The sequence below is a fragment of the Hypanus sabinus genome, chromosome 8 (assembly GCF_030144855.1).
Source record: "Hypanus sabinus isolate sHypSab1 chromosome 8, sHypSab1.hap1, whole genome shotgun sequence".
Lineage (NCBI taxonomy): Eukaryota > Metazoa > Chordata > Chondrichthyes > Myliobatiformes > Dasyatidae > Hypanus > Hypanus sabinus.
Window position 1 is genome coordinate 128,915,491 of NC_082713.1, and position 22,609 is coordinate 128,938,099.

Here is a 22,609-nt window from a genome sequence, read left to right on the forward strand (position 1 = left end):
ATTGCACATTGCATATTCAGACAGAGATGTAAAGTAAAGATTTTTACTCCTGGTGTATGTGAAGGATGTAAGAAATTCAATTCAGTTGCCACAGATAAACATTCCAAACTGATGTCCAAATCATTCCTAGCAGTTGTAGTGAAAATAGTTCTCATCAAAACTTCCAAGGAAAATGAAACTAGGCTGAAGACCTGACTTAGGGGGAGGGAATGTTGTATTGTGTGCTCACAAATGTTTGTTGCTTACAGCCCTGCTTTCAAATTTCAGCGGTGCTCTGGGTGGTTGGGCTCACAGATACTGGAGTATCAGCTTGCATTTGCCTTTGTTCCTGATCGGAAGATTGCAATTCACTGGGGCAACTTGCTGATTGATGAGCTATTTCTGACTTCCAACCCACCGGGAGGTGGAACCTCCCTGCCTTTGTTCTGGAGTGAAGAATGCACCATTCAGAAATGGAATTCTGAGATATTTTCGTATGTTAAACAGCTGAATGGTGAACTGCCTCTGTCCCAGGGCATCAAGCTCAGTCTGAGACTGCACTGGAGTTTTGGTCTGGGAAGTCACGGCAGGTAGTGAAGAATATGTACACAACGCTGGAAGAACTCAGCAGGTCAGGCAGCATCCATGAGAAAAGAGTAGCCGAGACTCTTCATCAGGAATGGGGGGAAGAGAGGGCCGAAGCCCAGTAATAGAGAGAGGGGAGGGGGTAGGGCCTAGAGGCGCCAGCTGGAAAACCAATCAGAGAAAAGATAAAGGGGGGAAGGGGAGGAGATAAGCATGAAAGAACTGTAGAGATAAAGAAGCAGAAAGTTGAAAGGGGAGAGAGGCAGAGAGGGACCTGGGATAGGGAAAGGGGGAGGGGGAGGGAATTACCGGAAATTGGAGTATTATGACAGGTAGTGAGTTTGGTTAACATTGCATGTAAACTTGCTCACCCAAAATAGCAACCAAAAAATTCAAGACATTTTGAGCAAAAAACTCAATGGAGTTGCACCAGGACCAAATGTGTTTTTAAGATTTATCAAACTGCTGTTTCTGATGTGGAAAGCCCAGAAATTTTTCCCGCTGTGGCTGCCTTTCTTGGGAGAATGAAGATAGGGAGCAAACAGAAGATTACTTCTCAGCCCAGTACTGTGTGCAGCAGGCTAAGGGTTTCTCTATCAGTCAGCCATGAAATGAAGGAAGTGACATCATCAGCATGCAAGTGACATTCGCCATGGAAAGATTAACTCAGTAAGGAGATTGTCAGACCTATCATTAGACCTATCATCACAGGCATCCAGCTGAGCCATACAGCTTCATTGGGTTAGGGAAGGTTTTTGGGTGATTGTAATGTTATCACAGACAAATAACCTACTAGTATACAGTACCAAGGCTTACCTGCGAAGTATAGTAATAACATGAGGCTAGTGCCAAGGGACTCAAACCCTCAGTGTTCGTTGTTTTGTTGAATAACTTGAAGGGAAATCTAAGGTTCAAATCTTGCAGTTATCCTTCATTGCCTTTTAGTCACGGTTAATTTCAGGAAATATTAATGCAGCTTTGCCTCATTCAGTCTCAAGCATGATGTGTCCATTTACATAAAACAACCAAATCAAAACAACCTCTTTAAAAATGAAGGCCCTGCTGTCCCTGGAGGCCCCTAATTAAGTCTGAAACCTGGCTCCATGCTGAGATTTCTAGTTAACTAATGAGATCATAAACTGGAACTGCTAATGTTCAACAGGTATGTCATATCGCTGATGACTCTCATAATGGGAGGTTCAGTCTTCTGTCTTACTAATTTTTTTTCCCGTTATTTCCTTGGGCTTTACACTAAGGTCGGTGAGAAGACCCTGTTTCTGCAAAACATCTAATAGTACCTCATAAAGATTTGCTCCGTGTTACGCTGAAATGCAATCACTGTTTTTCAGCAGTGGTCATGTGGACAAGCTGTGCTATTTGCTACACATTCTGACCCCTTGTGTGTGTGTGTGTGTGTGTGTGTGTGTGTGTGTGTGTGTGTGTGTGGCAACACTAGGCCGGTGCAGAGCTCCTGTCAACCTGGTCTTTCGCCCACCATGTCCATTCATGTGCACTTTCCTGTTGCTGAGCTTTGAGCCACAGCAGCGAGATTGATAGGTTGCTGCACGGGTGCTGAGATCCGAAGACAAAGGAGCAGAATTAGGCCTTTCAGCCCTTTGAGTCTCTCCACTGTTCCATGGTACCTATAGGTGCTGAGTGTTGCTATGCATGGACACCGGTTTTTGAATTGACCACACAACTTGCCACTGGGTCTTCAAGAAAACTGACATGTATTACTTCACATAGATCCTGGCAGTGGCTTCCTGTAAAATTGTCAGAATGCTATTCTTTTTAACCTCTTATTTTCTTATGATATAGAATGAGTCCATTCAGTTGATTGAGTCTATGTCAGCTCTCAGAATAATCCCAAAAATATCCCATTCCCCAATTTTTCCTATGGCCTATTCTGTCTTACGTGCCCATCAACAGCACCCTGTTTCAACTATCACTCAGAGGTCAATTACAACAGGCAGTACCCTACACAGCTGCACATCTCTGAGATCTAGGAAGAACTGAACACTGTCACAGTGAGAACATGCAAACTCCAGATAGACAGCTTCAGAGGTCAGGATTGAATCTGAGTCACTGCCACGGTGAGGTGGCAGCATTACTGCTGTGTCACCAAATCATTGGGTATATTTAGAATGGAGGTCAATAGGTTCTTGATTAGAAAGGGTGTCAAAGATTATGGGGAGAGGGCAGGAGAATAGGATTAGGAGGGATAATAAATCATCCATGATGGAATGGCGGAGCATACTCAGAGGGCCAAATGGCGTAATTTTCTTCATATATCTTATGGTCAAAATGTTATTGTTTGAGAGTCAGCATGAGGCAAAAACTGTTTTTATTCTATTACATTTACAGTACCACATCGGTATTGTGGGAAGGAACTTGCCACAAGGGTCTTGCTCCAGCTTGCACCTATTGTGGGTGGTGAGGAACCTGGCTGAGGTTTCGAGTGATTGGTGGGTTGTTGTTGGCAAGGAAATGTGTAAACTACTTTCCAGTCTGCGTGCTCCCAAGGATGCTTCATGACCTAATGCTCACCAGAACAGGGAGTCCCAAGACCTACTCTTCTTGTTTGATGAATTACTAAAGCAGAGGCATCAGATAAAAAGGGAAATGATTTTAACAAGGGTCTATTAACCCCGAATTCTATTCTTAAATATTGGTTCATTGACTCCCTTGTCTGATTTATAATCCTAATACGGTTGAGAATCAGAATCAGGTTTAATATCATCAGTATGTGTCATGAAATTTGTTAACTTTACGGCAGCAGTACAATGCAATACATGATAAACAAAAAATCTATATTTATTTCAGAAAGATGTGTTTCATTTTTGGAATAATACCAGATCTCGAGCTTATTGAGATATGTTTCTGATATCTTTATGCCAGGCTGTATATAAATTACAGCTTTGGCAGTGCTTACATCATTCTGGAGAGATGCTGAGAGTGTTATCTGTGGGTTTTGCTGTGTTAAAATGAGAAGTGCTGCTAGCTGGAGTAATGCCGGATACCTCAGTGAGAGCTAGTGGTACTGCAAAAGTCAAAGGGCTTAGTTGTGCCTTGGTCAATTTGCCAAGGACCAAGTGATTGCAAACCTTGATGTGTGTTTGAGGAGAGTGACCTGCACCACCTGCATGAGTCAGAGGCCTATTGCAGTCTTTGCCTTCAGCAATGCAATCTGCTGAGAATACTGTATATGCATAGCATTTCTCTCTCACTGGGTGGAGGATCCACCAGTTCAGTTTTCACGGTTCGTTTCTAAACCCAGCATAATGCCTTCACATCTTCATGTGCTTTGGGCCTTCATCAGAGTTATCAGGGGTATCTTCATTCTGAGAGGCCTTGTGCCATTCTGTTACTCATCATAGGATGCATTGGGGAAGATGGAATATTGTGGCTGTTGGTAAAATTCCATCTTTCCCAAAACATACTGGAGCAATTCCACACTGCCATCATAGAGAGCATCTTCACGTCAGTCATCATTGTCTGAATTGTGCAGCTTCCTCTCACAAGCAACTACGGCAAGGAGTCAGGTCAGCAGAAAACGTCACTGGTTGCACGTTCCGCGAATAAGAAGTGCTCCTTTCTGGAAAGCAATATAGGACAATTAAAAGAAAAACTTCGTGCCATGACAAATAAGCTCTTTTCAGGCTTTCAGCTGGGTACTGGTATTGATTATAACCAACATTTTGATGACAAACTCTGCCGTGTTCAGTCATGTCTAGTCAGGTGGTATTTATATCCGTTCTTTCTGATTGGTTAGTTCTCATCCAATCAGGTTTCTTCTCTCCCACCTTGTTTACAATCAAATTCCAGTTCTTTCTTAGAGAGAGACCTTTGACTTTGTTAAAATTCTCTTCCTCTAGTTTTATTTCAATGGTTTCCTTTACCAGGCGGTCCCAGAAGCTATTGGCACGGCACAGTAGTTTAGTGCCATCAAAGTCAATCTGATGGCAATTGTGAATGCAAGTGTTCTGCTACCACCAATTTCTCCGGGTAACCCAAACGGATACAGCTCCTGTGCTCCTCGATGCGGGTTTCCACCATGCATCCCGTTTGGCCGATATACACTGCTCTGCTTTAAACAGCAGCTGACCTGAGTCCCAGGCCACCTTTGGCCCACATAAACTGGGATTTTGAGCTTCCTTATGGTTTGTGGATGGTATTAATCCAGTATTTCTTCAGGATCCTGCTGATCCTTCCAGACACCATGGAAATATAGGGAAGAGAGGTGGTAGTGACAGGTTCCTACTCACTGTTAGGTTTAGTACTTTGCCGGGAAAGCACTAGATCCTTTTTCACTTTATGCCATCTTAAAAGCTTCTTCACACAGGCAGTTAATCTGATCAACCATTCTAGCTAGCTTCCCCAACCCGCACCGCACCCCCCATCTACCACCTCATCACTGCACTACACTGGAGACAGTTGAAACCACTTTTCATAATGCTGTTCACCTTGTAAATACATACTGGTATTTATGCACTTTTGCACATCTTATTCCATATCCACCCTTTAATGTCTATTTTTATGTAATTATTTATTATTTGTGGTAAAAATCAATGCAACGGAAAATCCTACTAAAAGTAGTAGATACGGCAATAACAGTTTTATGTTTCTATGAATCATCATGGATAAAGTCCTCCCAAGCATTGAGCACATCGACATGGAGCATTGTCACAGGAACGCAGAACTAATTATCTGAGACCCCCACTACCCAGAACGTGATCTCTTCTCGCTGCTGCCAACAGGAAGAAGGTACAAGGAATCTCAGGAGCCACATCACCAAGTTCAGGAACAGCTATTATCCCTCAATCATCAGGCCCTAAGAACCAGTAGGGAAACTTCACTCACCCCATTGCTGAAATATTTCCACAACTCATGGATTCACCTTCAAGGACTCTTCATTTCATGTTCTCAATATTTATTGTTTATTTATTATTATTATTTCTGTTTTATTTTCCTTTTGTATTTGCACATGAAACTGCCTGGTTTCTTTGGCTGCGTAAGTCTAGGGAAATCCAGTCCCGCCAAACCCGCTAGATTGAGACGGCTCTCCCATCCCACAGCCCGGTTTGTGTGGATGCTGTTTAATTTGCAATGCTGCTACAACTCAGTGCCAAGAAATAATAGATAGCATACTGCAACACAAAAGTCACTCCCCTTATTGGACAGCTCACGTTCCAAAGCACCCGTAGTCTCTAACTATAACCCAAACAACTCTTTGACGGAGAAACCATTACGTTAGCAGTGAAGCCTTCCCAGGGCATTACACACAGTTTGTTGTCATTTATGCATTGGCTGTTTGTCCATCCTGTTGGCTCCAGTCTTTCATTGATTTCCTCGAGTTTCTTAGATTTACTGTGTACGTCCACAAGAAAACAGATCTCAGGGTTGTATATGGTGACATCTATGTACTTTGATACTTTTAATTTTGAACCTTACAATTGATGAAAGTTGTTTTATGTTGCTTATTGCATCCTGGCCAACTCATCACAACAATTTCCTAATACTTGTAAATCTATATGGTGAATAAAGTTGATCCTTAATCCTTGATCACAGTGAGGGCCTGGTACCTATCATGGTAAAGCAAGTTCAAAGTAAATGTATTACCGAAATGAATGACTGCTAGTACCAAATGAACATGTGAGATTCTTGTAGCATACTTTCCATACTAAGGTCTGCATGGGTTTCAAATAGATTGCTCACTATCAATATATATAGGTTGGGCAGTGGATCTGGGGGAAGTGAATTTGAGGATCAGTGTTCTTCATAAGTTGCACACATTCTTATGAGGTGCTTGAGTGTTTTATTTTAGGTGGAGATAGGATGACGTACAGTTGCTTTGGGACTCATGGTCTTGTAAGAAGCTTGTACATCTGCCTCCTCAAATTATTGATAGTGATCTCTTGATCTCAACAGCAAATGTATGTCTGTGGATGCTAGAAGAAGGCAGAAACCAATTCAGATGTAATCTCTGTGTTGCAAAAAGCTCTGCTGAACTGCTCTATCAAAAATCGGCAAGTGTAATGGATATTGGGGAGAAATACTGCTCAGAGTCCTTGTATCTGGACCAGCAAAGAGTGTCAGCTTTCAGTAGAGAAAGAGATATAAATGTTTCACACTGGATTTAAGCTTTATTTTCCAGTATCCCAGTGGTGAAAAGAATCCAGCTTTCCAAGGTGCATTCTTGTATACTGAGGGAGATTACGTTTTGGTGTGCTGAAGCTGCTTTGATGTGCAATAAGTGCAGTGCACAGAAACATAAAGGGCACTGTGCACGGATAGGCACGGATAATGACCAGATAATCTCCTCTGGTAATAATGGTTGAGGTATAAATGTCGGTCAAGGTACCAGAAAAATTGCTGCTGCTCTTGAAATTGTGACATGTAATCTTTTTGTGCCGGAGATGGTCCATTGTGAGATAGCTCTTCTGACAGTCGCATGTGCTCTCTCAGAGCCACACTGGAGTGTCAACCTGGATTACACACTCGAGCCTCTAGAGTGAGACCTGATCATACAACCATCTGCATGTATCCTGACAATATAGAAGGAGCCTATTTCAGCCTATCACGTCTGCTCACCGAACAATCCCAGTCCCCAATAAATGTTCTTTGCAGTTATTCCCTTTCATCGATTCATTGCCCCCTCCGCAGATTCTACCACCCAATTACAACCAAAGGGGTAACTTGCAGCAACCAATTAACTAGCCAATTCCAGTGATTCAGTGCAAAGTTGTTAATTACCCTTCCTTTTATCTGTCTTGTAGGCAAATCTGTGCTTCGTGGACATTGACAACCACTTCATTGACCTGCCGGAGGATTTCCCACAGTTCCCAAACAAGCTGGAGTTCATCCAGGAGATCTCAGAAGTGCTGCTCCAGTTTGGGATTCCTCCCGAGGGGAACTTGCACTGTAGCGAGAGTGCCAGTGAGCTGAAGAACCTGGTGTTGGATGAGCTGGCCAATGACAAGAAGAACGGCAACCTGACCAGTACCACCATCAACATGTATGAACTGCTGAAGGGTAACGAGACCCTGGCACGGCTTCAGGCCCTGGCAAAGCGGACGGGGGTAGCCGTGGAGAAAATGGAAATCGCTGTGCTCCCGGAGAAGGAGAAGGACTCCAAGTGCCAGTGCAGTGAGGAAGAGCTGCGGGATTACAAGCTAACTGTGCAACTCCGCGAAGTCTTCGCCAAGCGCTTCACCCAGATGTTCGCTGATTATGAGGCCTTCGTCATCCAGCCCACACAGGATATGGAGTCCTGGCTGACCAATCGAGAGCAGATGCAGAATTTTGACAAGGTACCCCTCCTCCTACCCCCTTCCCTCCTGTGTTAGAATACTGGAGTGTTTGGTCTTTGGTGCTCCCAAAAGTGTAGCCAGCCTTAAAGTTACAGACGCACAGTAGGGAGATGGGTCCTTCAGCCTACTGTGTCCAAGTCATCCATCAACCACCCCTTTAATCCTACATTAACCCCAATTTTATTATTCTCTCAACTTTCCGTAGACCATAAGATATAGGAGCAGAAGTAGGCCATTCAGCCCATCGAGTCTGCTCCACCATTCAATTATGGGCTGATCCAATTCTTCCAGTCATCCCCACTCTCCTGCCTTCTCCCCGTACCCTTTGATGTCCTAGTTAATCAAGAACCTATCTATCTCTGTCTTAGATGCACCCAATAACTTGGCCTCCACAGCCACTCGTGGCAACAAATTCCACAGATTTACCACCCTCTGACCAAAGTATTTTCTCCGCATCTCTGTTCTAAATGGACTTCCTTCAATCCTGAAGTCGTGCTCTCTTGTCTGAGACTCCCCTAATCAACCGTCTCAAGATTTATCACTCACCAGCACATGGGGCAAGTTACAGTAGTCAAATAACATCTTGTGGAATGTGGGAAGAAACCCATGCAATCACAGCGAGAATGAACAGAATGCACACAGGCTTCACCAGAGTCAGAATTAAACCCGGGTGTGAGGTGCAGCTCTATTAGCTGGACCACTGTTCTGCTTCAGTAACACCAGATGCAGATATCGTACTTGAAGTGGAGGAAGTCTGGAGGAGGACTGTCAACAAGCTTAGCTGAAGGGGATTGAAAGAACACAAACACATTTGTGGCAGGGAGCCAGATACCAATTGCAATAATGTAGTGTGCTGCTTGACTGTCACAACTCCTGAAAGTTCCTCTTTGCTTAGTAAGTTTTTGTGCGTGTGTGTGTGTGTGTGCCAGCAATCCTGTGTTATTGACGCTCTGATGACATCTGCTGCAGAAGTTTGGCCTGGGTCAATGAGAACTTAGCTACAGCCGGTCTAGTTTCCAATATTATTATCAGTAAAAGCTCCTTTGCTGAGATCATTGCTCTTGGGTATTCAAGTGACTGGTCTCTTGATGACCCAATCTTTACAAAATTCTCTACTGTTTAGAATTACATAACACAGAAACAAACCTTCAGCCCACGGTGACCAAGTGCATATCTATACAAACCCTATTTACCAGAACTTGGTCCATAAGCTTCTGTACTTTAAGGACTCAAGTGCTCGTTCAGATACTTGTGTTAAATGTTGTGAGTGCACCTGTTGTCATTACTTCCTCAAACAGTTTGAGATTGCATCCACCCTTTCGGTTAAAATATTTTCCTATGATTCCCTCTAACCCTCTTACTCCTTGTCTGAAATATATGCCCCACGATTTTAGACATCTTATTATGGGGAAAAATTCTCACCATCTACCCTAACTGCACACTTCATTATTTTGTACACCTCAATTAATTTCCCCCTCTGTCTTCTCTGTAATGAGGGAAACATACCCCACTTATACAGCCTTTCTCCAGAACTGAAATGCTCCATCCCAGGCACCACCCTATGAAGATTTAACCGTCCATTTCCAACCAGTACTCCTTCCTTCATTAGCTGCATGACACTTTTGGTTTGTCATCAAAAGTATCCTGAAGTATAAGATGCCACCCTCCTCCTGCCCACAAGTGCTGCTGGAAGAGACCAAGAGCAGGCAAACACTGAAATAACTTGACATTATCATCAGATCCCTCAAACAAGGACCAAGTATGAATATTCATCAGATCATCGGTCCAGAATGCTAACTTGATGTCTCTCTTTCCAATGTGTACCATTTCGGACCTTTTATTTAAGAACGCATATGCCGGTATTGGAAGTGACTCAAAGGATAGAGCACAGAAGATTAGGCAGCTCAATGGGGGCAGATCAGAAGGTTGTAAGATCCTAAGGAGCATAACAGGATAGATCTTAAGATGTTTCCAACCAAGGAAAAGTTTCAAACAAGACATATAGTTAGAAGAGAGAAATAATTTATGTAGTGTTAGGGAATTTAGAAACATGAAAAACATACAGTGCAATACAGGTCCTTCAGCCCACAAAACTGAGCCGAACATGTCCCTACCTTAGAACTACCTAGGCTTTACCCATAGCCCTCTATTTTTCTAAGCTCCATGTAGCCTCCAGGAGCCTCTTAAAAGACCGTATCGTTTCCCCCCTCCACGGCCGCTGCCAACAGCCCATTCCACACACTTACCACTCTCTGCGTAAAAAAACTTACCCGACATCTCCTCTGTACCTACTTCCAAACACCTTAAAAATATGCCCTCTTGTTCTAGCCATTTTAGCCCTAGGGAAAAGCTTCTGACTATCCACACGATCAGTGCCCCTCATCACCTTATACACCTCTATCAGGTCACCTCTCATCCTCTGTCTCTCCAAGGAGAAAAGGCCGAGTTCACTCAACCTATTCTCATAAGGCGTGCTCCCCAATCCAGGCAACATCCTTGTAACTCTCCTCTGCACCCTTTCTATGGTTTCCACATCCTTACTGTAGTGAGGCGACCAGAACTGAGCACAGTACACCAAGTGGGGTCTGACTGGCATCCTATATAGCTGCAACATTACCTCTCAGCTCTTAAACTCAATCCCACGATTGATGAAGGCCAATGCACAGTATGCCTTCTTAACCACAGAGTCAACCTGCTACGGATTCAGACCCCAAGATCCCTCTGATCCTCCACACTGCCAAGAGTCTCACCATTAATATTATATTCTGCCATCATGCTTGACCTACCAAAATGAACCACCTGACACTTATCTGGGTTGAACTCCATCTGCCACTTCTCAGCCCAGTTTTGCATCCTATTAATGTCCTGTTGTAACCACTGACAGCCCTCCACATTGTCCACAACACCCCCAACCTTTGTGTCATCAGCAAATTTACTAACCCATCCCTCCAATTCCTCATCCAGGTCATTTATAAAATTCACAAAAAGTAGGGGTCCCAGAACAGATCTCTGAGGCACACCACTGGTCACCAGCCTCCATGCAGATTATGACCTGTCTACAACCACTCTTTGCCTGCTGTGGGCAGTCCAGTTCTGGATCCACAAAGCAATGTCCTCTTGGATCCCATGTCTCCTTACTTTCTCAATAAGCCTCGCATGGGGTACCTTATCAAATGCCTTGCTAAAATCCATACACGCTCCATCTATTGTTCTACCTTCATCAATGTGTTTAGTCCCATCCTCAAAAAATACAATCAGGCTCGTAAGGCACAACCTGCCTTTGACAAAGCCATGCTGACTATTCCTAATCGTATTATGCCTCTCCAAATGTTCATAAATCCTGCCTCTCAGGATCTTCTCCATCAACTTACCAACCTCTGAAGTAAGACTCACTGGTCTATAATTTCCTGGGCTATCTGTAATCCCTTTCTTGAATAAGGAAACAACATCCGCAATCCTCCAATCCTCCGGAACCTGTCCTGTCCTCATTGATGATGCAAAGATCATCGCCAGAGGCTCAGCAATCTCCTCCCTCACTTCCCACAGTAGCCTATGAGAGTGGTAAATCTTAGAAATTCCCTACCCAGAAGTGTTGTGGAGGTGAGATTACAGGAGATATTTAAAGTGGAGGTAGATAAATTTTTGAAAGATGCGGGAATTGAGGGCTACAGGTATCTGGACTTGAGGGCTGGGGTTGATCAGAAATGATCCTATTGAATAGTGGCGTAGGCTTAAGAAGCCTGGAGGCCCGCTCCTACTGCTTGCATGCTAGTGCTACTGTTTGACTGGTCGAGGACCTCCGGCATTCTTTGTTTTATTTTCAGATTTCCAGCATCTGTAGTTTTTTTTTGACTCCCTTGTTGATTTTACAAACTCCAGATGGAAAGACAGAATTCTGTTACATTAAAACATGTTGTCACCCTTCCAATTACAAAATAGGTTAATGTGTGCATTGACTCTACTGTTCAGCTTATTTATGCTTTTTAAAAATTATGTATCTATTAAATACAATATATTAATAATTTGTCCTTTTCCCCACTTAGCATGAGCTTACTGATTTTTTATGGTTTTGCAAACCAGCAGTCCCGCATATCAGAATAGCAGAAAGAAGGAGAAGGGGATAATCTGGTTAGAGATTACTAATGTTGGCAGAGGAGCTGAAGTGTTATGAGAGAATGCATTGGGGAAAATCTGTTTGCATTGGCACGAGGGTTATTTTACATCAGCTGAGAGAAGATTCTATTTTACTTGTGTTGCTATCAGCTGCAAAGCAATGTCAGAAAATGTGTTTGCAACAAAATTAATAATAATTCTCAAAAGAGAAAGGATCCTTTGGTAAGTCCTTTGGCAGGACTACTCAGAAATCGTAGAGAATTGGGAAGATTGTTCAGGCTGTTTGGTTCGAATGCCCCTACTATGCTGTGTAATGTTGTTGTCTGTGCCAATATCAAGGCCTACGTTGACTGAAACATCGGACTGACCTCCAGGGAAGACTGCGTGAAATTTGGGATGTTCAGCTTTGAAAGGAGGTGGCTAAGTGACAACCTCACAGAGGCAGAGGGGTACAAAACTCAGCAGATGTCTGGAGCTGAATGCAAATTCATTCATGAATGTAGAGTAATGACATATGGGCCCAGACAGGGACATTCACCTATAGATAGGTCTCCTTGCCTAGCAAATGATTATAATATTAAAGATGGGTTGAGAACATGACTGTCTCTGTGTTTTCACTTTTAACAAAGATCCTCACTTGCCCTGTCACTCCTCTACTCCTCACCTGCCCATCACCTCCCTCTAGTTCCCCTCCTCCCTCCATTTCTTCCATGGCCCACTGTTCTCTTATTAGATTTCTTCTTCTTCAGCCCTTTGCCTCTTCCTCCTATCCCCTTTCAGCTTCTCACTTCATCCTCCCCTCCCCCCACCCACTCACTCAACTTCACCCTCACCTGGATTTGACTACTTTGCAGAAGAAGGACTTTTCATTTCAGAGAAGAGTTTGAACCTCCCCATGAATTCATGTAAAATCTTACTGAGAAGCAGCCAATATCCTTTGGGACAAAGCACCCAACAGTGTAATTCTTGAATCATTGGCCACGCCTGAAACTGCAATCTCAAAGCAGGATCCCAGCTTTAACATTTCCTTGGAAAGCGCATTTAGGTTGGTTCTCTTTATCAGTTCCTGACCTACACTCCTGATCTTTAACTTCCTCGAAAAACCTGAACCTACCGTGAGGAGAATAAGTTGTACATCTCCCTCCCCCACCCACCCACCTTCCCCCTCACCTGGTCTCACCTATCACCTACCAGCTTGTACTCCTTCCCTTCCTCACCATCTTAATTTGGCTCCTCCTTTTCCAGTCCTGATGAAGGGCCTCAGACCAAAATGTCAATTAGTTACTCCCCTCCATAGATGCTGCCTGACTTGCTGAGTTCCCCCAGAATTTTACACGTAGGTTAGTTTGCATTGTGCATAAGAATTCAAAAATGAGTAATGGTTTTTTTCTTCATTTTAGGCCTCATTTCTGTCTGACCAGCCAGAGCCCTACCTCCCTTTCCTCTCCCACTTCATCGAGACACAGATGTTTGCCACTTTCATTGACAATAAAATTGTGTCATCGTGGGAGGAGAAGGACCCTCTTCTCAGAGTGTTTGATTCACGCATCGAGAAAATGAAGATTTACAATGTTCGCGTTCCCACAATACGCACCTCAAATTATCAGAAGTGTACCATCTTGAAAGAAGCTGGTGAGTGCAGATATATCCTTACTATCCGGAGTCAAATGGGGCAAGGTAATCTCTCTGCACAATGTACGATTTTTGCCTTATGCAGGATATCTCAAAGTAGTAACTTGGCTCACAATACTGAACTCTGAAGGTTAAATGATGATGATTTGTCTTGCTAACCTTGGAGAATATCTGTATTTTGCTCTAGCTTTCATCAGCAGGGATTATTGAATATTGTTCACTATTTTCTTGTGCTGCAAAATGTATCCATGTGACTCAAAATTCTTACAGGGCCAGACAGGCCGAATGCGGGGAGGCTGTTTCCCTTGGCTGGATGGGGTGGGGTGGGGGGGGGTGGTGTCTTGGTGGCAGTCTCAGGATATGGGAATTGAACGTTTCCGGTTGAGGTGAAAAGAAGCTTTTTCACTCAGAGGGTAATGTGCTTGCAGAATTCTTTATCAGAGAAAATGATGGAAGTCATGTAATAATTATCCAAGGAGATAGATTTCTGCACACTTAAGGGATCAAGGGATATGGGCAAAGAGCAGAAAGGTGGTAGTGAGGTGAAAACTCAGCATGTACATATCCAATGGAAAAATAGGTTCAAAAGGCTGAATAGCTACTGTATTCTTTGTTTCTGAGTGACATTTAACGTCCTCCTGGGATTTCCTCATGTCCCCAGGAACAGAAGGTTGATCAATACAGGTGTTAGCATTTTTACTGTTGCACAGTGGGCTCTGCCTAACGTAATGTTAGACAATCTAGACCAGAGGAGAACATCTTCAGTTGAAGACCTGACCTCAGTTCAGCCATTTGGTGGTTAACAAGCTACTTGTGATCTCTGACCAATACGTGGAAGACATCTATAAAGGTTTTTGCTCCTGATTTACACAGGAATGTACAAGGAATGAACTTGGAATGAGAAGAGTTCCTCCATTGCTGTAATTTCCACTAATGGCTAATCCAGATCTAGACCACACAAAAGGGAGTGGGTAATCCAGCACGGTGAAAGGGCTTTCTGAAGATTTGGGTGGGGTGGTAAGAGAACATGTTTTTGAGAGGAAATGGGATCTGAGGCTTCTGCAAGAAATTTGAAGAAGTGTAACACATGCAGGATAAAAGGAAATATTTACTCCGGAAGAACATTAACGGGCAACATTGCTGCTGATAATTAACATTTAAGCCACAGAGCAGGGGTTGCAAACCTTTGGACGTATGTCCAAGATGGCACATGCAAACATTTTGTTGGCACAGGGCATGCAGTTTCACCCCTTGGGTTTTAAATCCCACCCATAATAAAAAGGTACATAACGATGATCTTTACTGCCAAATCAACTAGCAAATGAATTTTTACAGCTCGAGAATAGTGAGATGTTTTCACAGCAAATGTCTCACCCCACTTTCTTGCTGGTTGAGAGAAACATGACGTTGGATAGTACATTTTGAAATCCTTACCAACCTGGTGTGCACATCATTATTTGGATAGCAAACAGTTACAACAACAACACTATTTTGAAATTCTGTTATTTTGCATTTGTCTTTTGAAAAGATTAATATTAATAATTTTAAGCAGATTTTCTAAAATGATTCATTTCAGTTAATACTTTTATTAATAGTAATGTGATGAATGCATGCATATAAGCAATAGGACTCGTCCTTTTTTCTTAAGGAAGTCCATTATTATTTTTACGGTACTGGAACGTCGCTACCATGTCTGCACTGACCATGATGCTTAGTAGCTATTCCCATCTGCCTGCCCACCATCTGTGTTCCTCAATTCCCTGTCTGTTCATGTGTCTCTTTAAATAATGTTGAAATATTATCATATCACTCTAATTAACACTATCATATCTATGTCTATCACTTCCCCTGGCAGTGCCATTCTCCATGTTCAAAAAAAAAACATGCCTCTCAAATTTCCTTTCATGTTCTCCCTCACAAATGCCCTGTGGTATTTGACCTCCACACTGGGAAAAAGACTGTCCGCCCCACCTATCCTTCTCATCATATCAGATCGTTCCTCAGCCTCTGATGCTCCAGAAAAAAAAGTCTCTTGTTCGAGCTAATATACTCCAATCCAAGCAACATCCTGGTGACTCATTTCTGCACCCTGTCCGAAACCTCCACGTCCTTCCTACAACATGTCAAGAATAACTGCACGTGGTACTGCAAATGTGGTTTAAAATGCTCCTGTCCTTTAGCCTGTCTCTGTGTCTGGAGTGTGATTAGGATAGAGTCCCTTGGACTGGTTCTCTTTGGGTGTCCAGCAATATATTAACATTCAACTTACCATTTTCCTTTCCTAATACTTGGCTTCAGTGTCATGAGCTGAGATAACATGAAAATAGTTCACAACTGGCAATTGCCGACGGTCTGTGTATGTGGGCAGGATCCTAGGAGTCTCCCCAGGGTAATGTAGGCTCAGCAACACATGAAAACTGCTGGGAAGACCTGTGGGGTTTGACTGATTTGCAGAAGTGTGTCCTTCAGGAGAAAGGTAAGCTGACAAATAGACAAAGTGATAAAATTAATGTAAAGGTCTGAAAAGTTCAAGAATCTTGCCAGTTTCCTGTAGTTTGGTGGAACAGTAATTTCCATTTCAAATTGAAATACCAAGTCGGTGTGGTGCTGTCCCAGTGAAGCGTGCAGCAGTTCAATTAACTGTGACATCTTGCAGCTCTGTATTAAACAAAGCACTTTAATGCAAACGCAGCTATAATTAAAGGGTAACCATTGTGTGGAATAAACCAGAGTGCTGTTTCTTCTGTTTCCCTGTCATGCTGCTGTAATTCCGCTCCCTCTAAGGACCCATTTTTGAAGAAGAACTCGTGCTGTTTCTGATAAGTTAATAATTTTGATTTAAGTGCCGTGTTTGTTAATGTGCCAGTTCCTTGCCTCATTTCCCATGCTGTCGTAAGCTCCATTTTAAACTACCCAAGTTCTCAGATACTGCCCGTACCCTTTAGCTGGTCACAGTTTTCGGGGGAGGTCACCTCGGAGAGTTCCCCACTGCTAGGGAGGCAGCTTTAACAATCACAGCAAGTTACATGCTGTTTATCTCTGAGGGTTGCTAGGTAATATTCTGAGGGTCAGGGTGGTCTTCCCTCCTATAGATTGTGAATCCATTTCCAGCCCTCGGCTGAGATCAGCCAATGAGGAAAGAATTGAATCTGCAACCTCCGTTAAAGTACCATTTTGCTTATTTTGTCCAAAAGTTCAGATACTGCAACGTCAGCCATGCTGATGTATCTATCTCTGAATGAGTTTAAATCTCATCCCAGACACTCAAGAAATGTTATAATATTGAAAAAAACAAATCTACAACTACGGATTTAAACTAAGGTTACATCTCTCATGTCAGGGAGCCATAACACTAAAAGAAGAGCATTGTGAGGGGGTTGGGTAAGGTGGGTACATAACAGGGATGGAGATTCCGTCTCTTGCTGTCCAGGCTGTGATACTACTGTTCCTACATTTCAAAAGCTACTGAAGTGAATTGGCATCCTTTTACATTGCATCCCCATCAAAACTTTTAGGGTCAGGAGTCTTCTTTGCCAGGCAATTCTGCTGAATGATTTCATTGGCTTGGAAGCAGCCCATTCATTCCTCAGCAGTCCCATTGATTGTTAAGGCAGGAAGCTAATCAGGAGCCGGGCAATCCCAGAAAGGCAACCGGCAATACAGATCAAATGAAAGGGGAAGAGTAGTGTTAACCTCTGACCTGTCAACTATGTCAGGAAATGAGGAAAAATAACTCCTTCAACTTGGGGTGTAGCCTCTGAGGTGTGGCCCTTAATGTTTCTTATTTCCTCCCACAGGTAACATTTTGGTAAATCCTGAAATATTGGGCTAATACTTTATCTTGGGCTTTAGTGACTGACTGCATTTGCTGGCAAGGCCTTTCATTTGCTCCTCTTGTTATTGGAAAGTTATATTGCTATTTCTGCTGATGGACGGGTTCTGTTCTCTTTACCCTGCTGGGCGTTAGTTGTTTTCCAATTATGATGACCCCTGGGATGTTTATGAAGGAAGGTTTTGATACCAATTGTTTTTTTTATATATTCTCAGAGAGTTGGCTTGCTCGAAGGTACTGCTCCTTTGACATACAAGCACCAGAGCCTCACGTGCTTTGCCTAGAAGGCCAGGATGATGATGGAGAATGTAATAAGCTTATACTGACATTTTTCACAGCTAATTTCATGGGTGATGGTGTGAATCACATCCTTGTTTAACAACACTGATAACAAAAAGCACATCCAGAATTATGTACTGCAAGCCTCTCTTCCGTTTCCATTTATCTGGTTAAAAATCTGTCAGACGAAAATAATTTGCAAATTAGAAGGTCCTAGTTTCAAACCCAACTTAACCCAAGCTTAAGCTTGACGATCCCAACTAAGAACATGGTGGTAACTGGCTTTTGCCAAAAGGAAGTTGCTACTCACTCCATGGTGGATTCTTGTTGAAAGTTGGACATGGCTGGACCTCAGTTTGAGGGCAAGATCCATACAGGATCAAAGTCAAGGCCCCTGTATGAAGAAAGTCAATTTCTGATGAATTGTAGGTGCACCAACACACAATGAGAAAATATGACAACAGTGTCAAGCATTGAGAAAGTAACTCATGGCTTTGTTAGCTAGATGTAAAATCTCCCAAGAGGTTTTCTGCATGACATCATTAACAGAATAAGTAGGATTCAGTTATCTCAAGCTTTGCCCGATACCTTCATAGAAAATATCCTTTCCTTGGTTTCCTAGAGAGTGATGTTTTTCCAAGGGACTCCTTCAAGCGTGAATTGTCCCCTGCCACCTGCCCCAAGCTCACCTCTCTACATTCTCTGTGTATTGCTGGTGCATTGTTGGGTCTCTCTCTGTGTTCTGTTGCAATCCGGAGTACAACCGTGATCTACTCACTCATTCATGCATAGCATCATCCTCTCCAGTAATAAGTAAAGGGCATAATCAAACCTAAGTAATGAATCCAGTACCAGACTATCCTGCTGGTTTTGAAGCAACCACCCTCCTTTTCACTTTTAGAGCTGAAGACAAGTTTCAATCATTTACTCCTCTGAGTGAAGTTCCTCTAGGCAGTAGGTTGGTGATCAGGTGCAAGAGCCTGCACCCCTGCAGGTGAAGATTTTGCAACACAGAAGTATGCATGGCTTGGGGAGTGGGTGTGTGTCAGAAGAAGGAAAGAAGAGATGGCCTCCATTTCACAGTGTGATTGTGAATTGGTTCCATAGAAGCCAAGAAATCAGTGTTAGATATATCTCCTTTTATTTTTCTATTGTCCTGATCAATCAGAATCAGGTTTATTATCACTGGCAAATGTGAAATCTGTTGTTTTGTGGCAGCAATACCTTAACAATTACTATAAGTTACAATAAGAAATATATAAAAATCAATATGTAGTGCAAATAGAGAGTAAGGTAGTGTGATAGTGCTTATGGGTTTATGGATCATTCAGAAATTGTAGAGGGGAAGAAGCTGTTACTGAAACATTAAGTGTGTATTTTTAGGATCCTGTACCTCCTCTCTGATGGTAGTAGTGAGAAGGTGGCGGTGGAGGTTGAAGAATGGAGAAAAGGTAGAGACCTTCCAAATCCTTGGGTACTAGTAAACCTTTTCTTTTAACATCCATTTTGATGACAGGGGTGTAACAACAAGGTGACACATTAATTGCTTAATTAATAAGCAGTTAAGGTGATTTGCACAGCCCTTTGGTATCCACGTTGTGTGTGGGCACGTAGGAAAATAGACCCGGGCCAGTGAGCTCACAGGATTGAATATTATGGATTTAAATGGGATCAGTGCCCAGACCCGAGTATTCTGATAGTATTCCATTGTATGTCATAAGTCACATGGCAGAGATTTAATTTTAGTTTTAAGGGTGACTAAGGTAATACAGGGTTAATGGTAAAATTCTTAGCAATGTGGAAGATCCGAGGTACCTTGGGGTCTATGTCCACAAATACCTCAAAGTTACTGTGCAAGTTGATAGAGTTTTTAAGGAGGCCTATGGTGCGTTGACCTTCATTAGTCAGGGCATTGAGTTCAAGGGTTGCGAGGTTAATATTTTTACTCTATATAGACCACACTTGGAGTATTATATTCAGTTCTGGTCACCTCATTATAGAAAGAATGTGGAAGCTTCAGAGAGAGAGCAGAGGAGATTTACCAGATTGCTACCTGGATTAGAGAACATGTTTTATGAGGATAGATTGAGTGAGCTAGGACTTTTTTCCCTTTGGAGCGAAGGACAATGAGAGGTGACTTGATAGGGGTGTACAAGATGGTAACAAGCTTAGACTGAGTAGATAGCCAGAGACATTTTCCAAGGGAGGAAATGGTTAATACGAGGAGACATTATTTTAAGGTGATTGGAGGAAAGTACAGGGGGTTGTGGATCAAACATAAGATTCTTAAACAAAGAGGGTGAGTGTTTGGAACACCCTGCCAGGGGTAGTGATAGAGGCAAATACATTAAGAACATTTAAGAAACTCTTCAATAGGCACATGGATGATGGAAAAATGGAGGGCTATGTCAGAGGAAATGGTTATATTGATCTTGGAGTAGATTAGAAGGTCAGCACAACATAGTGAGGGGAAGAGCCTGTGTTGTGTACTGTTCTATGCTCTGAAGTATCAAGGTCAAATTGCTCGTCACTAGGCCAAGAGCCCAGAAAAATTTTCCTATGTCCCAGCCTCGTCCTGATGGAGATCATTTTACTCAGACCCTTGGATTTGTTTGGGACCTTCCAGTATGTTAAACTCTTCTGCTTGGTTCTGAGCTGGGATCCAGAAATGAACGTAATCAGCCAAAAGATTGGCTACATCTTACTGAATATGACTTACTGCACTGTTTGTGATACTGATCCTGTTGGCACCTGTCTTCTTTGTTATAACATCACTCAGATTTCCAATAACCGAGCATAAGCTGGGGAGAAAAAAAGTGATTGGCATTAAGGTAACTACATTCAGCAGCTCTGATTTGGTTTAGGTAGCCCTTCTAAAGAGTTTGTCCAGTCCACACAGGTCTCCTTGCTTTCTTAATAGCATCAAACATCAAAGAAAGGGCTGAAAATAATATAGATCCTCAACAAGTGTTGAGATCTGCAGATTATTTTTATTACAAAGTGAAGCATTTTGGAAGGTCAAGTAATGCGGACATACACATTAAATCGTATGGACCTAGGAGTGTTGAGGAATAGGACCTTGAGACAGAAGCTCCAAGATTCTTGAAACTGGCTGCACTGGTAGACAGGGTGTTGAAGAAGGCTTATGTGATCCTTGCTTTCATCGGATGTGGTACAGAATTTACATCAACTGGGACTTCTTGTTATAACTTAATTAAACTTTGATTAAGCCACTAGAGTATTGTTACAGTTCCAGTGGCGACACAATAGTAAGGATATAATGGTACAGAAAGGGTGCAGAGGAGATTCACGAGGGTGTTGCCTGCATGGGAGCATCTCAGTTATAAGGAGAGATTGGATAGATGGGATATGTTGTCCCTGGAGTAAAGGAAGCAAAGGGGTGTCTATCTGAGGAAGATAAAATGATGAGGGCGGCAGATGGTAACAATCTTTTACTCCCCATGGTGAGGATGTTAAAAACAAGAAGGCACAGATACAATATGAGAGGAAAGATGTTTAAAGTGATCTGAGGGAGAAGTTTTTTCATCCAAAGGGTGGTTGGAATCTGGAACGCACTGTCTGTGGAGCAGTTAGATACAGAGGCTCTCACAATATTTAAGAAGCATCTCAACAAGTGGTTAAATTGCCATTACATAACACACTTACAAACCAAATGTGGGATTATGGAACACATACAGGGAAGTACAAAGCTTAGTTTGAACAGGTGGACTTAAGGGCTGGTTTCTATGCTGTACCTCTTAATGACTTTAATCAAAAGCGGCAATAGGAAAGCACATGTTTCTTCATACGGTGGTCACCAAGCAATAACCGTGAAGCATCAGACAATAGTAGAGGGAAAACACTGCATACTTTGAACTGGCATTCTCTTTCCCCAGCTCTCCAAAAATCTATTGAGTCTTGGTAGGTTAAAACTGTCTTGTAAATTGGAAACAGGTTCTGCTAAAAATAGTAAGTAGGTCAGGCAGCATCTGTGAAAAACACTGTTTCTGATGAAACATTTCTATTACTCTCTTCACAGATGCTGTCTGAAATGCTGAGTGTTTCCAGTGTTTTCTGTTGAATTTCTGACAACTGTTTTTATTTGCTTTCGGAAACTTTATTATCACTCTAATTGTTATTTAATCTTCACCCTACATGTTAGATTTTGTTTCTCTTCTTCTGTACTTTCCTGAAAGACTTTTGACTAATTTTCTGTTCCTGGTGACTGTGCCACACAGCTCAGGCCATTGAGCAGCGCCTGGTGAAGATTGATCACACTGCTATCCACCCACACCTGCTAGATATGAAGATCGGACAGGGCAAGTACGAGCAAGGATTCTTCCCCAAACTCCAGGCGGATGTTCTGGCAACAGGGCCAAGCAACAACAAGTGAGTATAGCATCACCTTTACAAAACACCTTTCCATCCTGAATTAGCACCCTTCTCTCCTCTTTCCCTTTGTATGATGGTTCCTTTGTCATGTTAGCAGGCAATTCAAGCCCATTCGGCATCCTAACCAAGTGGAATTACTTCTTAGGTGCCCATGCCTATTGCTTAATGCATCCTTAATAGGGAACAGCTACAGGTTGAAACAGTGCTACAGCTTTATACTAGAACTTCCCTTAACATCTGCGGTGTTCATGCACACTGATCTTATTACCATTGCCTAAAGGTCACTGGAATTTTGTACATAGGAGATACCTGTACATCATCAATTAGTAAGAGCTGCATGGAATATTCTTTGGAAGGGTGGGGAGAGGCAGGGTGGAGGTGTCCTTACTGTAACTGTAGTTTATTGTGTATAGTTTGAGACAAAGGGGGGAGGGGAGAAAGAGAAGAATACGCTTTTTGAAAATCAAAAAAAAGTGCAATGCTGCAG

At 42.6% G+C, this 22,609-nt stretch overlaps 1 protein-coding gene across 5 annotated transcripts in view; it reads left to right on the top strand.

Annotated features, from left to right (window-relative positions):
- LOC132398415 (DENN domain-containing protein 5B-like) overlaps window positions 1-22,609 on the top strand; it is a 288,937-nt gene that overhangs the window by 212,557 nt on the left and 53,771 nt on the right. For all 5 annotated transcript variants that reach the window (XM_059977803.1, XM_059977805.1, XM_059977804.1 and 2 more), the window contains 3 exons: window positions 7,341-7,874; window positions 13,388-13,619; window positions 21,969-22,119. In XM_059977803.1, the coding sequence (XP_059833786.1) occupies window positions 7,341-7,874; window positions 13,388-13,619; window positions 21,969-22,119 (917 nt within the window). The remainder of the gene's footprint in view (window positions 1-7,340; window positions 7,875-13,387; window positions 13,620-21,968; window positions 22,120-22,609) is intronic.